Genomic DNA, 17093 nt, shown 5'->3' with positions numbered 1-17093 from the left:
AAAACTGTTCTGGTATACAGAATATTATATTATATTTGCACAAAACTAATTAAAGATTTGCTACTACAGGTTTTAAGCAGCTGGGCACCAGACATGTTTTGTAACATGCATAAGTAACACACAGATGACACAATGTACATGAGCAATCCTCACAAAAAACAGCAATAAAAAGTCCATGTAGTACAATTTGGTTTCATTTCAATTTCCAATAATTTATTTTCCTAGTAGTTTTGTGCATGACAAGGAGCACTTGAGAACTGCCAAATCAGTGTTCAAAAAGATAGAATCAGTCCATCCACACCAAGCGCAACATAGAGAGGCAGCACAGAATAGGCTGCTTTATCTTCCAAGTCCAAATCCAATTCCAGCACAGAAAAATCCAAATCTCAGATGAAGCTACACATTTCTACTTTTATTGTCCTTTTGCTGAGTAAGGAACTTGGGCAAACATTTGTTTCCCCTGTGAACACTACTCAAGCAGCACAGCTGCCACACTGTGATCTACTGCATATGAAAACCTGACAGTGCAGCTTTGGGAACAGCAGTTTTTGAAGTTCACCTACCTACCACCGGGGAAGAGCTGAATTTCACTGTTACTTTCTTTTTGCAGCCAGGAGTATTATTCCATGCAGAGGAATACGTTTAGTGTTTTGAAAAAGCCACATCTCCATACTTTGCTAACAGTAGCTTTGAAATTGCATTTGATTTATGTAGGAGGCACAGCAGCATTTTTACTTTTTATGTGTTCCACAACACACACACAGAACAGGCATTTCTGGTTAATATTAATAGCTCATTAAATTAAGTATCTAATTTTCACTCAAAACCTGAACATCTTAAAAGAATATAGCGATAATCTATGTTTTCCTGCAAATCAATCCTCTATTGATGTCCATTGTAAAGTTAGTTACTAAGTCACTACAGACTTGGTTTTCTAATTAATGTATGAAAAGACTCAATTTAAACTTCAATAAATAATTTACTATGCTCATCCTACTGACTCAAATTGATACATTATTTGCACGATACAGTTTCTCATCAATAAGGAGAACTTTGTACTTGGAATTTATGCAACTTTTCCTTCCATTCTCTCTATTTAAAAGGCCAATTTAATTTAAAGCCATGAATTTAATTTAAAGCCATGAAGAAGGAAGCAATCTCTCTTGAGAACTGCCCATATATGTGTAACAAAATATGGGTTTTTAGCATTTTTCTCCCATTTCACATTTTTAAAAACAACCTAGTGTAAAACGATTCAATAACAAGGAAAAGAGACATGATTAAAAGAAGTATTTTGGAAAAGGTCAGATGGGAGACAAGAAAAGACAACTTGGACTAAGGTACAGTAACCAAATTTACTCTTCAACCATTCATTTTTCTTGCAATGCCTTTTCAAATGCTACTATCCACAGAAGACCTTACCTCTCCCAGCCCAATGCTCCACACTCCATGCTAAGAGAACATTTTGATGGAAACACAGTATGACAAGGAGCCTTTTTTACCAGATGCTGTATTTACTTGAAATTACTTAATTGCTTAGATCTAATCCAGATCCAACCTACAAGACTAAAATTTAGAGTGCATTGAAAAGAGAGAGAAAATATCAAGGCTTTTTAGTTGCCTCTTTTAAAGGCTTACATTTCTTGTAACTGTGTTCCTGCTCTGAGCAGTTTTCAAAACCTTAAAGAACAAAACCACTACTAATTTCAACCATGAACAGTTTAAGCACTGGATTAACCCGGCATTTCTACAATACCTTCTCTCTACAAACTCTTACAGAATTTATTAATATAGTGTTTAAATAACTAAACAAGAAACAAATATGTCCCTTTCACAGGGTAACAGTGATCAAAACAGAAAAAAAAAAGCTAAGAATGGGATGTGTAAAAATAGAAGTGCTAGAATGTAAATATATGCAATACTGATGACTAACACATTTATGTACCAGGCAAAAAATAGATATCAATGCAACTTTTAAAAAAATACTTTTCTAATATCTCTTTGCAGAACATTAACATCTGCACCCATATGGCTTTTTTTTAAGCAAATAATTGCAAAATAAAAAAAATTCTGCTGTTGTGCAACTTCAAAAAAAAAAAAATTAGTGAAATGCCTTACATAATCAAGGATGATTTCTTGGTCTAACAATAGTACTCATTTTATAATTCCAGGGACATTTGCTCTTGAGAGGGTGCTTCCTGCAAAAAAGGTACATGTTGAATCAGCACAATCTGCTCATAGACCCTGTAGTATATCAGAAAGGAGGAGAAATTTTTAAGTCTTTTATCCTTTGCTAACTAGCTGACAAAACATAAATATCCATCTAACAGAAAACAGCTCAATTGAGAAAAGTAAGATTTTACAGAAACAGATGCATTGCAAAGAAGAAAAATAATTTTAAAATAAATTCAGATTCAGGCTGTACATAATTTATGGAAGCCTTTTCTCCTCCAGTTTACAAATAGCCAAAAGTCAAATTACTTTGCTATCTACTTTTTAGATTTCATCAAATGTGGCATTCCAAACATACATTTTCAGGTGCTATCTGTTGCAGGTTAAGATTTTTCCCCTTTTGTTCCCTTTCTTTAGGAATTTTTCTTTCCCATTTATTGCTGGGTTACACTAATTGCCCAGGTCATCCTTGTAATAGGTGGGTGATTAGTGAAGACAATGCATTGTACCTATGCCCCACCTAAACTGTCTTGCTAAGCCCTGGGGCAGGTGGGTGTGTATTTGTGTGGTGGTGGGGGTAACTTCACTTCCTTCGCTGCTTCGCTGAGAGAAGGAAGGCTACCCGCTAGCTGCTGGGGGAAGGGGGGGAGAAAGGTGGCCTGCCCTTTTTTCTGTGGAGCCCAGCAATCTCTGCCCATTAGGTTCCTGTTTGCTGCACGGTGATCTTCTCCCCCGTGCCTTGCCGAGGACCCCTGCGATTTCCAGCTTCAGAAGTGAGCTCTGCTCCATCCCGTCTCGCAGCCGCGGGATTTCTGCTCGTCTCTTTGCCATCCTGAGTTTCTTGCTGTCCAGAGGAGCACCGAGATCGGCGTTTCCGCTGTAAGTTTTGCAGAGAAACTTTTCTCCATCCACCTCTGCCATTTTGTGTCCATCATTAGCGACACAAGAGATCTGAGCCAGCCGGGACCCGCAGCACAGCGCCCCCTGAAGCCGCCGGAGAATCATCACACCTACCCTGCCCAGCCGGGAGCCAACAGCGCCCCTGCTGACTGGGACCATAACTGCACCAAACGGGAGGGTGTGTCTCTGTAAGGCTATCACTGGATTTGGGACTGGGCTGGTTGTTGCTATCGTGGTTGTTACTTGTTTCACCTTGTTATACATATTAGTAAAAACAGTTATTCCCTTTTACCCATATTCTTGCCTGAAAACCCATGATTTTCAAAACTATACTAATTCACAGGGAAGGGGGGTGGGTCATATCCACCACTCCAAGAGGAGTCACTGACTTCATCAGCAAAAACCTGTCTTTCAAACTAAGACAGATTTTGGCGCCCAACGTGAGGCTCAAGAGCACAGAGAAGAAAAAGGAGTCCAAAAAGAATAACAGTTTTTGGGTGAGCTATCTTTGTGTTCAGGGTGTAAGAACTTTACTAAGCCTCATCATGTAATCTAGCATACCTTAGTTTGGATGGCACATACTCGTGGCCGTATTTTTCCCATTTACAGCTCCTTTCCTGAACATAGGTCATCTGACTAAGGCTACAGTAGYCATTATTCAATTCACACAATGGGTGAATAAGGTGAGGAATTTGTGGATTTTTAACTTTGTCTGGACAGCAGGCACATGGATACAGGGCTACCACAAACTAAGTGCATGCTTCTGGAGTTAGGTTAATAATGGTACCTACGGTGAAGAAATAACACCAGAGGAAGCAATCTCCCAATCCTTCACCCATTTATTTAGGGCTACTCCATCAGCATTCGAAGAGTCCATTTTTCCCTTAGATGCCAACTACATGATACTAATATGCATGGTCTGTTTAGCATTGAAAGACATGGTGAGACTGCCCTGGGCAACCACTCTAACATCTGCCCCAGAGACCAAGGATGCTGCCACAGAAACTGAGGATGTTGCCACACAGACTAGGAGTGCTGCCCCAGAGACCAAGCATGCTGCCCCAAAGGCTAAGGATACTGCCACAGAAACTAGGGATGTTGCCATAGAAACTAGGAATGCTGCCCCAGAGACTAAGAATGCTGCTCCACAGGCTAGGGATGCTGCCCCAGAGACTAGGGATGCTGCTCCAGAAGCTAGGGATGCTGCCCCAGAGACTAGCAACGCTACCACAAAGCCTGACCCATCACCCAAGCCAGACCCTGTCCCACTGCCTGACTCTGCCAAACAACCTACATCAGAAACTAAATGCCCAGAGTGAGTGAAAGTACTGGTGGAGGAAATACGCCACCCAGAGTGGGTGAGGGTACTGGTGGAGGAGATACGCCGCCCAGAGTGGGTAGGAGTACTGATGGAAGAGATGCGAGAGATGCACCAAAGGCTGAAATAATATATCTTCCCAGCTGGCAGCAAACCCTCTCCCTGCCCCAAAAAGGAAGGGTCTGATGGCGCAGCAGTAGAACCCATGGACGTACACCTATCCAGGTTCTGGCTGAACCGCAAAGCCAGCCACAACGAGCTGCAGTAGCCCCTGTGCAGAAGAAGAAGTATAAAACCAAATCGGTACGCTCAGCTAATGATGATGGAGAACCAGAGTCCTCACAACCAGCAGGAGAGACAAAACCAGAAATAATCACTGAGTCCCTGTCATATGACACCCTCCACAATACGCGAAATGACATTGAGCAAAAGCGGGGCGAGACTTAGTCAACCTGGTTACTTTGGGTTTGGGACCTTATGGGCTCAAGTGTGCAATTAGATAGTGGTGAGGCAAGGCATTTGGGAGCCTTGACCAAACATGTGGGTGCTAATCAGGTGTTTGTGAGGGAGCCAGAGCCCCTTTCTCTCTGAGAGCGGCTCTTAATAAGTGTAAGAGAGAGGTTTGTCCACAAAGACAGGATGCAGGAATACTATCGTATAATGCCCTGGAAGACCATTGAGGAGGGGATCCAACGGCTTAGAAAAGTAAGAGTAATGGAAGTACTCTTTAGAAAAGAGGCAGCATCATAATGATCCTGACCAGTCAGGTGCACTGAGCAAATGCTGTAGAATCTGGCAAGTCATGACCCATCTCAGTATGCCACCTTCATTGCCACGATTAATGCTAATGACAACCGAGAGACAGTGAGTTCTGTAGCCAACAAGCTCCGGTATTAAGCGAGTATAATCAACGGTCCGATGCAGGCTCACGTCTCTGCTGTGGTTAAAGACCTCCTCCAAGAGGAGTTGAAAGAGATTAAGGAGGAGATGAAGAAGAACAGTGTAACACCAGTGCAGGTCTCCGGCCCCAACACCAGAGTCCGACGTCCCCCAGCAAGAGAAAGACAGTACACCCCACGAGCTAAGCTGTGGTTCTTCCTGTGTGACCACGGGGAAGACATGAGTAAGTAGGATGAAGAACCCACTTCTACCCTGGCAGCCCAGGTACGTCAACTCAAAGAAGAAAACACTAGCAAAAACAGCTTTTCCAAAGAGAAGGTAGCCTCAGCTTCCCGTAGCCAACCCACTAGATGCAATGGAGGGGGAGGTGACATGTCCGATTCCCTTAGAAGAACCTGAGAGTGAGCCCATGAAAAGGACGATACCCAAGATTAGAAGAGCCCTGCCTCTAGCCAGGTAGAAGCATGAAAAAACCGTGTCTTCTGGACAGTGTAGATCCGATAGCCTGGCACATCAGAGTGACAAAAATACAAGGCATTGGTTGACATGAGAGAGCAGTGTACCCTCATGCCATTAAGACACGTAAAAGCAGAACCCATTTCTGTTGTGGGGGTGACAGGAAGATCACAGGAATTGACTGTGTTAGAAGCTGAGGTGAGCCTGACTGGGAGGGAGTGGCAGAAACACCCGATCGTGATTGATCCAGAGGCCCCATGCATTCTGGGCATAGATTTCCTCCAGAATGGTTTTTTAAAGACCCAAAAGGACTCAACTAGGCTTTTAGAATAGCTGCTGTAGAAGTAGAAGGTATCAGACAGTCAAACACCTTGTCTAGACTACCCGAGAACCCTTCTGCAGTCGAACTCCTGCAGGTAGAAGAGCAGCATGTTCCAGTCGCCACCTCGACAGTGCACAGTACCAGATGAATCGAGATGGTGTGATCCCCATCCATAAAATGATCTGAGAGCTGGAGAGCCAAGGAGTGGTCAACAAGGCCCACTCACCCTTCAACAGCCCCATATGGCCCGTGCGCAAGTCTGAAGGAGAATAGAAATTGACTGTAGACTATCGTGCTTTAAATGAAGTGACTTCACCGCTGAGCGCTGCCGTGCCGAACATGCTAGAGCTCCAGTATGAGCTGGAGTCCAAAGCTGCGAAGGAGTACACCACCACTGACATTGCCAACGTGTTCTACTCCATTCCTCTGGCAGCAGAGTGTAGGCCTCAGTTTGCTTTCACCTGGAGGGGGGGCAGTACACCTGAAACTGGCTACCCCAGGGGTAGAAGCACAGCCCCACCATCTGCCATGGGTTAATCCAGGCTGCTCTGGAAAAGAGTAAGGCTCCAGAACATCTTCAGTATATTGATGACATCATTGTGTAAAAGAACACAGCAACAGAAGTATTTGAGAAAGGAGAAAAGATCATCCAGATTCTCCTAAAAACCGGCTTTGCCATAAAAAAGAACGAAGTGAAGGGACCTGCTTGAAAGATCCAGTTCCTGAGGGTAAAGTAGCAAGATACATGGCGTCAGATCCCCACCGAGGTCATCAATAAGATCATATCAATGTCTCCACCGACCAGCAAAAAAGAAACACAAGCTTTCCTGAGTGCCATTAGCGTTCAGAAGATGCACATCCCCGAATACAGCTAGAACATGAGCCCTCTCTACGTGGTGACCCGCAAGAAGAACGATTTCCACTGGGGCCCTGAACAGCAGCAAGCCTTCACCCATATCAAGAAGGAAATCACTCATGCGGTAGCGCTCGGCCGAGTCAGGACAGGACTGGAAGTGAAGAACGTGCTCTACTCTGCAGCTGAGTGCAATAGTCTGTCCTGGAGCCTCTGGCAAAAGGTGCCTGGTGAGACTCAAGGCTGGCCACTGAGATTCTGGAGCCAAAGCTACCAATAGTCTGAAGCCAACTACAACCCAACAGAGAAGGAGATCTTGGCAGCCTATGAGAGAATCCAAGCTGCTTCAAAAGTAATTGAGACAGAAGCCCAACTTCTCCTAGCACCCCAACTACCAGTGCTGGAGAAGATGTTTAAAAGAAAGGTTCCCTCCACCCACCACGCCACGGATGCTACCTGGAGCAAATGAATAGCTCTTATTACTCAGCATGCCCGCATTAAAAAACCGAATTGCCCTGAAATCCTAAAAATAATTACAAATTGGCCCGAAGCTGAAAATTTTGATCTCGCTGATGAAAAGGAGCAAGAACAAGTGACATGTGCTGAAGAAGTTCCACTATACAACCAACTGCTAGAAGAAGAAAAACACTACGCTCTCTTCACTGACGGTTCCTGTCACATTGTAAGGATGAACCGAAAGTAGAAAGCAGCCGTGTAGAGCCCCACAAAACAGGTTGCACAGGCCACAGAAGGAGAAAGTGGATCGAGTCAATTTGCTGAACTCAAAGCCTTCCAGCTAGCACTAGACATTGCTGAAAGAGGAAAGTGGCCAAAGCTCTGTCTTTACACTGATTCATGAATGGTGGCCAATGCTTTGTAGGAGTAGCTAGAAAGGTGGAAAAAGGCCAATTGGCAGCATAGGAAAAAAAACCAATCTAGGCTGCTGAAGAGTAGAAAGACATTGCAGCCCAGGTGGAGAAGTTACCCCTGAAAGTCCGCCATGTAAATACCCATGTCCCCAAAAGCCGAGCTAATGAAGAGCACCAGAACAACGAGCAGGTAGATCAGGCTGCAAAGATAGAGGTTTCCCAGATCGATCTAGATTAATAAGACAAGGGTGAGTTGTTCCTAGCTCGATAGGCCCATAATGCCTCAAGCCACCAAAGCAGAGATGCCACTTATAAGTGAGCACGAGACTGAGGAGTAGACACAACCATGGACAGTATTTCCCAAGTTATCCATGACTGTGAGACATGCGCTGCCATCAAGCAGGCCAAGAGGGTAAAGCCCCTGTAGTATGGGAGAAAGTGAGACAAATACAAGTCCAGAGAGGCCTGGCAAGTTAATTACATCACATTGCCCCAGTCCCGTCACGGCAAGCGCTACGTACTCACAATAGTAAAAGCCACAACTAGATCATCGGAGACCTATCCTGTGCCTCACGCCACTACCTGTAGCACCTACCTAGACCTTTAAACACAGGTCCTTTAAAGCATAGTACCCCAGAGAAAATTGAGTCTGACAAAAAGGTCCATTTCAAGAACAGCCTTATAAACACCTGAGCTAGAAAACATGACATTGAGTAGGTGTACCATATCCCTTACCATGCACCTGCTGCTGGCAAAGTAGAATAGTGCAACAGACTCCTGAAAACCACCTTGAAAGCACTGTGCGGGGGTACTTTCAAAAACTGAAAAAAGCACTTGGCAAAAGCCACATAGTTAGTTAACACCCAAGGCTCCACCAACTGAGCCGACCCTGCCCATTCTAAGCCCTTGCACACCACAATTGAAAAATAAAGTTCCTGTAGTGCATGTTAGAAGACTGTTGAGAAAAACTGTTTAGATCAATTCCGCCTCCAATAAAGACAAACCCATCCAAGGAGTTGCCTTTGCTCAAGAACCAAGTTACACATGGTGAGTGATGCAGGAAGATGGAAAAACCCACTGTGCACCTCAGCAGAATTTGACTTTGACTGAGAACCCCTTGTAATGTTAGATTATCTGTATACCACTGTTTATTGAATGCCACTGCTACTGAATGTATATATGTATATAGTTATATAATTATGTAGTTGTATAGTTGGGATGACGCATATATATATATATAATTACAGATATGTGCATAAATGTAGGTTTTAATCAAATAGTATGAGAAGAAAAAATTAGGGGTGAATAATGTTGTGGGTTAAGATTTTTCCCCTTTTGTTTCCTTTCTTTAATAATTTTTTTCTTTCCCATTTATTGCTGGGATACACTAATTGCCCAGGTCATCCTTGTAATAGGTGGGTGATTAGTGAAGACAATGCATTGCACCTATGCCCCACCTAAATGGTCTTGCTAAGCCCTGGGGCAGGTGGGTCTGTATTTGTGTAGTAGAGGAGTAGCTTCACTTCCTTCGCTGCTTCGCTGAGAGAAGGAAGGCTACCCGCTAGCTGCTCGGGAGGAAAGGTGGCCTGCCCTTTTTTCTGTGGAGCCCAGCAATCTCTGCTCATTAGGTTCCTGTTTACTGCACGGTGATCTTCTCCCCCGTGCCTTGCCGAGGACCCCTGCGATTTCCAGCTTCAGAAGTGAGCTCTGCTCCATCCCGTCTCGCAGCCACAGGATTTCTGCTCCTCTCTTTGCAGTCCTGAATTTCTTGCTGTCCAGAAGAGCACCAAGATTGGCGTTTCTGCTCTAAGTTTTGCAGAAAAACTTTTCTCCATCCACCTCTGCCATTTTGTGTCCATCATCAGCGTCGCAAGAGATCTGAGCCAGCCGAGACCCGTGGCACAGCGCCCCCTACAGCCGCCAGAGAATCATCGCACCCGCCCTGCCCGGCTGTGAGCCAACAGCGCCCCTGCTGACTGGGACCATAACTGCACCAAAGGGGAGGGTTGTTGCTATTGTTATTGTTACTTGTTTCACCTTGTTATACATATTAGTAAAAACTGTTATTCCCTTTTACCCGTATTCTTGCCTAAAATCCCGTGATTTTCAAATCTATAATTATTCGGAGGGATGTGGGGGGAGGTCATATCCACCACTCCAAGAGGAGTCCCTGCCTTCATCAACAAACACCTGTCTTTCAAACTAAGACACTATCAAATAAAATTAAGTAAGTCAATGAAACCACATTGTAGTAGGACTTTTTAGCCATACAAACCTACTCAGATCCAGCCTCAAATCTAACGTATTTGATGATTAGACAAAGTTAGGATAAGTAATGCAAATACACTTCAGAAAAACAATTTAAAAATCCCTACAAAAACCCACCAAAACCCACAAAAATGAAATATCTGGAGCCAAAGACGCAAAAGAAAATAATTTTGCTTCAAGGTGGCAGTAAAATTTGCAAAACAAGGAGGTTTTCTCCTAAGAATTAGAAGACTATGAGATAAACAGCTTATTCATCATACCATGGCACAACATATAGCAACCTATCTACAGCAAAAGAAAAAGCTTATAATACCCCAAATCATATATAAGAACAGGAAAGAAAATTGTCAACTGTTCTGTTACCAGGAAAGATCTATTATATTTCTACAAGTGCTACAAATTTTACAAGTAACTACAGCTATCTCTACATTGAAAGAAATGGACTGCTTAACAGCACATCAAATGCACCATCTCTGCTAATTGATACCTTTGCATTTTACACATCCTGACTTACAGATTTTAAGTATTTTATACCAGGGGCAGCCTTAGGAACCCAATTTCCTGTGGAGCAACCACTGGAACCAAGCTTATATTGATGAGCTTTTAGATGACGTACATTCAAGACAGTCAATTTTTGCAGACTCCCACATTTGAGGCCTACTATTAAGCTCTACCACCAAGTCTGTGCAAATAAGCATCCTGGCAATTGTTAAAGAGCCTGTCATTCAAAACACACCAAGCAGATAGCAAAAGAGCATTAGAATCTTATTTGCTAGAGGATGCTAAAGGAATGATATTAAGAGAGTTTCTGCATCAGACAGAATTAACATATATTTGATTCTTCGCTAAGACAATGGCATGGAAGTGTAAAAACATCAGGGGAAAAAAAGCATACTTTGTTTACACATCCAGTTCAGACAGGGCATAATTTACTATAAACCAGAAATTTTAAGATTGTATTCCTCCATAATAGAAAACGCATCTATAAAATAGGTTGAACATGTTTCATATGCCTCTGGAATCATTAGTACCACTTTCAATTTTACAGGAAGAGTTTAAATTAAATTAATTGCAAGAGTAATTGTATATGTAAAAATTGTTAATACTGGGGTAAGATGTCTATGAAGTCCATGCCATAAATATAATATTTTTAATGGCTAAAACTAGACAGGCTACAAGAATTAGAGTCCCTGATTCTAGTACCACAACCATCAAATCCGTCCCTGATTATTCAAACTATAGGCCACCCAAAAGAAATAACTACAGCTTTACGATCACAAGAGCCAGGAGTGAAACTGTAAGTTTGATCTTAGCTCTGACCATACTTCAAATAATATGAGCAAGCCCTGAGAATAGTCACACTTTCTGCCTTTACCGTTTTGGTTTTAATCTGAAAAAATCATTAGAAATAGTCTAATGAGTTTCATTCTATCAACTATTTACTGATGGTCAAGATACTACAGATTGGACTTAATACTCAAAGACAACTAATGGAAGGTATTTTCACTGACATTAGAATGTCAATTGTTCTTTAGACCAAACATCTACATTCTCAGTATGTAATTTTCCTTTTCACTTCTCTCTGCATGTGAAATTAACATTAAAAATAGACATCAACTTTACCAAAGGCCCAGATGAACTTTTAAGACCTTCAAGTTTGTGAAAGATGCACAATGCCTATTTTTACCTAAAGTAAAAAAAAAATAAACCCCCACCAACCTGGCAACCCATTCATGATTAATTCTGCTGTTAATACTGATTTACTACCACCTGAAATATTGAAAGGCCATTAAAAATGCCACTAAAACAAGTTTTCATTGCAATAGGCTTTAAAGAAAAAAAAATCACCTCAGTAGGTATGTGTTCACTATCCTGTGAATGATAAGCCTTGAGAGTATTACTATTCGGCTAAGTACGTAGTTGTTGCCCAGTGATTGTTTATCTGCACTTCATGTCACAAAGCTATTCAGAATGAAAGCATTTCACACTGGGCAAAAAAAGTCAGGTCCAGGAAGCTATTCTACAGAGCAATGTCAAAGGGCCAAAGAAACCCCTGCTCCTCACCAGTAGTGCCATTCAGTGCCACTGAAGACAACCACTCATGAATGACAGAAAGAAAAAAAATTATCTCACAAGAAACAAAGCCACCATCCTCTGCAAAAAGATTTTTTCAGAATCTACTGACACAGTCTCTGCAGTATCCATGGTTATAGAAATTAGGATTTCTCTCTGCTTAGTGCTTAAACCCAGATCTCAAGCATGAAGATTTGTCCCTGGAGAAAGAACAGAAAATCTTCCTAATAGCAAGTCCATTAAAGTTTTTTAAGTCTAGGAGCCACTTTGATTTAGATACATAATAGGTGAAAACATTCAAGGTAATAGTCTTCTCTGTGTCATCTGTTCTTGCTGGTGGGTCACAACTGAAGCTGCTCAGCCACCTTTATTTCTTCCTTCCTGCATTCATCTTAGACCACCCTGATGTCAATTACCTCTTTCCAGATCTTTATTGTTCCTTCAGTGATGGCAGGTTTGGAGTTAGTAAATTACTGTTCAGGGACAAATTCTTGGACTCTCTACAGCTCCCTTTCTCTCTTCACCTCCAGCCCCCTTTTCCCATCACCTGCAGCAGTGTAGGCAGACCTCTCCAGAACACGAGATAATTTTTGACAAAACATCATCTGAAGAACAGAGTCTACAGGACATAATAAGGTCTAAACCGTGAAGCTATTAAAATAATGCAGTAACTACATGAATGCAGTATTACTGCATATAAAATTACATTCATAAATTTTCATTTTATCAAAACAGAAGCACATGCATTTGAATTTGTCTCTCAATATACTTGATTTTCCTATAATGGAGCAATTGTGGGTTTTTTAAAAAATATAAAGAAGCTTCTAATAGCAATTCACAGCTTCTTTTTAAACCCAGATTAACAATTCTTGCTACATAATTCTGGCCAAACTTCTAAAAACAACCAGTGAAGTAGTATTTTTCACTACAGACAAAAAAATAGCACTGACCACACTGACACAGATTAGAATGTGAAACATTTTAAGAAGGGTTACCTCAGATTCATCTGTTGATTCCTCGTTGGACCTCATTTCCTGAAAAGGAAACAAACAACAAAGGGCCAATTAACTAAGTACATACATAAATGAGCAGTATTTCCCTTTAAAAAGTACTTTTAAACTTAGAAGCAACTCAAAGTTCAGAGTTTTCATCCTTGTCATGCACACCCGATTTGTGCTTGCATTTGCATTTGAGTCACACTGATACTCAGGAGCATCAGGGACACTGCTGTCAGTTAGAATATGCCCCTGTGACAGCTTTTCCTCTTCCAGAAGCAGTAGCAAGTTCTGCAAAGAAACTGCCGATATTTTCCAAGGCAGAATAGCATTATCACGTTACTATAAACTGGCTATTTATAAACTAGCTTTGCTATTCAAAGCTATTCTCATGTTAATAGGCTTATTTTAAACTTCCATAATTTCAAACTATTTTCCATAGAAATCCGGCCTTCAATGACTTTCTCCTTCTCATCTCATGTTAATGCAAGATGTGGCTTTCTCCTGCCTTTGAAACAACTGTACCTTTAAAACATCTCTCTCTGGCAAGATAATGAATCCTAGTACCCTACAAAAAAAATTTTGTAAGTCAACTCCTGCTCACCTCTCATCTATCCACTGAGAAAATCTGCTGATGCAATGCTTCCTCAAAGAAGTCAGCAAAATGAAGATTTACTTAATGTATTTATCTTTATCAATAGCAATAAAAGATTACAGCTAATGCACAGGCAGTGAATGTAAGCATTTTAACAATAAAATATGATCTAAACAAAGAATAAGCCAGATAGAAGGCAGCATTTCAAAACTTATAAAGGAGTATTTGAAGAATAAGAGTAACAGGTACAGAGTTTCACCAGAGAAGCCCAAAAAAAAAAAAAATTACGCTCTTACCAACAGCTTGGAGAAAAATGGAAAAAAACCACAAAAGGAATAAAATTTAATGCACTGACAACCAGCATAATGTTTTGTTTCTCACATTTATTTATTTTCTGTGTTTATAAAATGCACTGATTGTGATCTGTACACCAAAAGCAAAGGCTTTCTTCCCATTAGTGGAGATTCACACTGATGCCCATAATGACTATCACAGCAGATGGGAGAGAAGCAAAACAGCACTTCTACTTGCTACTGGAAGCTTAGCACAAGGTGCTACCACGATTACTGACACCTGTTTCTTCCATTTTACTCACTGCTGCCAGGTCCATCTCCAAAATATTCATCCCATAGAAGGGTTATCTGAGTAGTCTACACTTGAGATGTGAGTTTGGAAACTCCAAGTAGGAAGTACATGGGAATCAAGGGAAGATGAAGAGGGAGTAAAATCCTGGCATCCTTTTAAATTTAGGTTTGATTTTGCAAGCACAACTGTTTGTCTGTCAGTCTCCCAGTCTCTAATCACAAACTGCTGTAACTTCCCAGGAAATTAAATTTTTATTACATAGAATCATTGTATATCTTAAACTCGACTCAACAATATCCACATAAGAACAGAACTAAAACACTGCGGTGTAACATTGCCAGATGATTGGATGACCTGAAACAACACACAGAGTCCAATGCAGTGTCTTCAGATTCCTAATAAAAAAACTTATTTTCTCTCCTGAATAGCAAGAGATGCCTACTCAACTCTTAATAAATCAAAATTACTAGCACTACTGTTATGATGTTTTGATCTAATTCACAGAGTTTGAAAAAAAAAACCCTCTGCAAAACAAGGAACTACAGTGACATTTTTGCTGCTTTACACGAGACTTTCTAGTGCAGCTACAGCACCTACATCCACTCCTCATGGTTCCAATTGGTTTGGCTACTTAGGGGAACAGAAATTTACTTCCAGGATGAGCTCAGTATCTAATACCATGCGGACATACCAACACAGTGCAGGGTGGAGTCAACAGCGCACTTACTGAGACAGCAGCTGGTTCTTATACCCACCTGAGTTGTTACGTGCAAAGGCATTCCTAGAGAATATTGATATACAAAATCAGGGCATACCACAAGTTGATTCCAATAATCAATCCATGTGAACCAAGAAAATATCAACCTATTTTTATTCAGAACATCTACCTGGCATCCCTACTGTATTCATAAGGCACCGCAACCCCAGACACTAAATTTCACAAACAGCATACAAATACAGGTAAATGCTTCCTGGCCTTTATGTTTTACTGTAGAAAATAGCCCTCAAAAATTTAGAGGGATACTTGGCTTAGGAAAGCAATACAGAAATTGTATTTGTTCCCTGACAAAAACTTAGCTGAAGATCCTTAGAATTGATACTTACATACTAACTCACTTTGCTTGCAACTTACTATGAAAAACTTTTTCTCTGGGTTCTCTCACTTGCTTAGGCAAAGTAGAACAGCAAATTGTAGTTACAATTGCCCTGGGATTTTGACAGGTTCTTTTCCTCTCCCTCCAAATGCACGAACTGAGAGGATTATCCTCCACTTCCACTTTTTAGTAGCCTTGTAATAATGAAAAGGAAATCCCTTAACAGGGATTTGTTTATACACAATCAAAATCCAAAATCATGTAGGACTAGCAGTCACTGCTAGTACTCAGACTCTAGGGGAAAATCAGCAGTATACTTCAGCTAGCTGACAGATGCTGTTGCTTAAGTAGGCCAAGAATGGAGTAGGAAAAGACAGATGAGGAAACCACAGAAATGTGAAGTAATCTCTCACCATTATAATCTCTCAATTAACAGATCCAACATAATTTCTCAATAAATTAAGTGGGCTTTCCAATATGATGTGTATAGGGCTTTCCCTTCCCATGCTTTTACAAACATCAAGTACATGTTTAGGCCCATAATTTAAACCTGACAAGGTGAAAGCCATGAAACTTGAGTTTCAAAGAAACATAATGTCCAACACTCTTATCCTTTTCAGCAGAGGTGTATAAGGGGCCCATAGGAAATTAACTGAAATGAATAAGGTAATGCTCCCACCATAGTCCAAAGAGAGAAAAACACAGGCTGGTTTAATCTCTTGTATTAGACAAGACCTGACAGAGTTGGTTGCATCCTTCCTAAGGCTGCCACAGTTAGAAACTCACCAATCCTAGGGAAAAAAAGCTCCCCCAAGGAAGTCAAGCCCTCCCAACAAACCTATGACAGCATGGAAGGTAGAAACCAGACGCCAATCTCTAATTTTGGCCAGTTACCTTGAAGTAATTCTAAAACTCCCCCCCCGCAATGCATCCAAGACAGACAAACATCGCACAACTCAGCTGTCTGTCCAGGTATTGGCTCAGCAAAGAAACATTAAGTAAGTACCTGAAAGGGCTGGGACTGCACTCGTTTTATTTTTTTCTTGGGAAGGAGCAACCTAGGCACGGGGAGCTTTAGCAGAACACCCTATTTAGGGAACAACAGGTCACCCTAGGTTTAGGAACAATAGCAACAATCTCAAATTTTGTCTCAGAAAAACGCTCCCCTGTTGAGATGAACTTGGTCATGTCACCCATGTCTCTTGGCAGAGAGACCCTCCAGCTCTTTAATCTTGGCTCCAAAGCGGCGCCAGATGCACTTCTAAGCCCTGCATCCCGGCCAGACCCAGGTTCCGCCGCTTCCATCTTCCCTCCTCCGCCCCGGTGCAGCGACGCTGTCCCGAGACCGGCCCCGCCAGCCCCGCACCCCGCAGGGCTGGCTGCTGGCCTCCGTCCCCTGGCACAGATGCCTCCGCCCCTCCGTTTGTATGTGCCACCCCAGCCCCACGCTTCCGCCGCCCCGCTCTAAAGCCACGCTCCTCGGCGCTGCGGCCACATAGCACCGACAACCTCTACCTTCTCCTCCGCTTCCGCCATGGCGCGGCCAGGCAGTTGTCATGTGAGGGGCAGGAAGCCGGCGAAGCCGAGGCACTCTGGGAAATGTAGTTTCGGAGGGGAGGGATGATTTCCTCTGGGGTTGGGGGGGTGTTGTTTGTTTGGTTTGGTTTTTGTTTTTCCCCTTTTTTTTTTGTTT

At 42.1% G+C, this 17093-nt stretch overlaps 1 protein-coding gene and 1 long non-coding RNA gene across 4 annotated transcripts in view; one reads left to right on the top strand and one right to left on the bottom strand.

Annotated features, from left to right (window-relative positions):
• VPS41 (VPS41 subunit of HOPS complex) overlaps positions 1–16973 on the bottom strand; it is a 131106-nt gene extending 114133 nt beyond the window's left edge. Inside the window, exons 1-3 of one of the 3 annotated variants that reach the window (XM_057371376.1) lie at positions 16916–16973; positions 15062–15087; positions 13127–13165 (exon numbers count right to left, since the gene is read on the bottom strand). In XM_057371376.1, coding sequence (XP_057227359.1) covers positions 13127–13165; positions 15062–15087; positions 16916–16958 — 108 coding nt within the window. In that variant the 5' untranslated portion in view covers positions 16959–16973. Of the gene's footprint in view, positions 1–13126; positions 13166–15061; positions 15088–16406; positions 16488–16915 lie in introns of all 3 variants that reach the window. The other 2 variants (XM_057371374.1, XM_057371377.1) reach the window with 2 other exon arrangements.
• Positions 16816–17093, top strand: part of LOC130576597 (uncharacterized) — a 2998-nt gene continuing 2720 nt past the window's right edge. The window contains exon 1 of the long non-coding RNA XR_008965677.1: positions 16816–16958. This is a non-coding gene — a long non-coding RNA (uncharacterized LOC130576597). The remainder of the gene's footprint in view (positions 16959–17093) is intronic.

This window comes from Malurus melanocephalus, unplaced genomic scaffold (genome assembly GCF_030028575.1).
Source record: "Malurus melanocephalus ecotype Western Australia unplaced genomic scaffold, MMel_1.1 scaffold_145, whole genome shotgun sequence".
Classification (NCBI taxonomy): domain Eukaryota; kingdom Metazoa; phylum Chordata; class Aves; order Passeriformes; family Maluridae; genus Malurus; species Malurus melanocephalus.
Note: the sequence above shows the minus strand (reverse complement) of the source record. Positions and strands in the feature narration are given on the sequence as shown.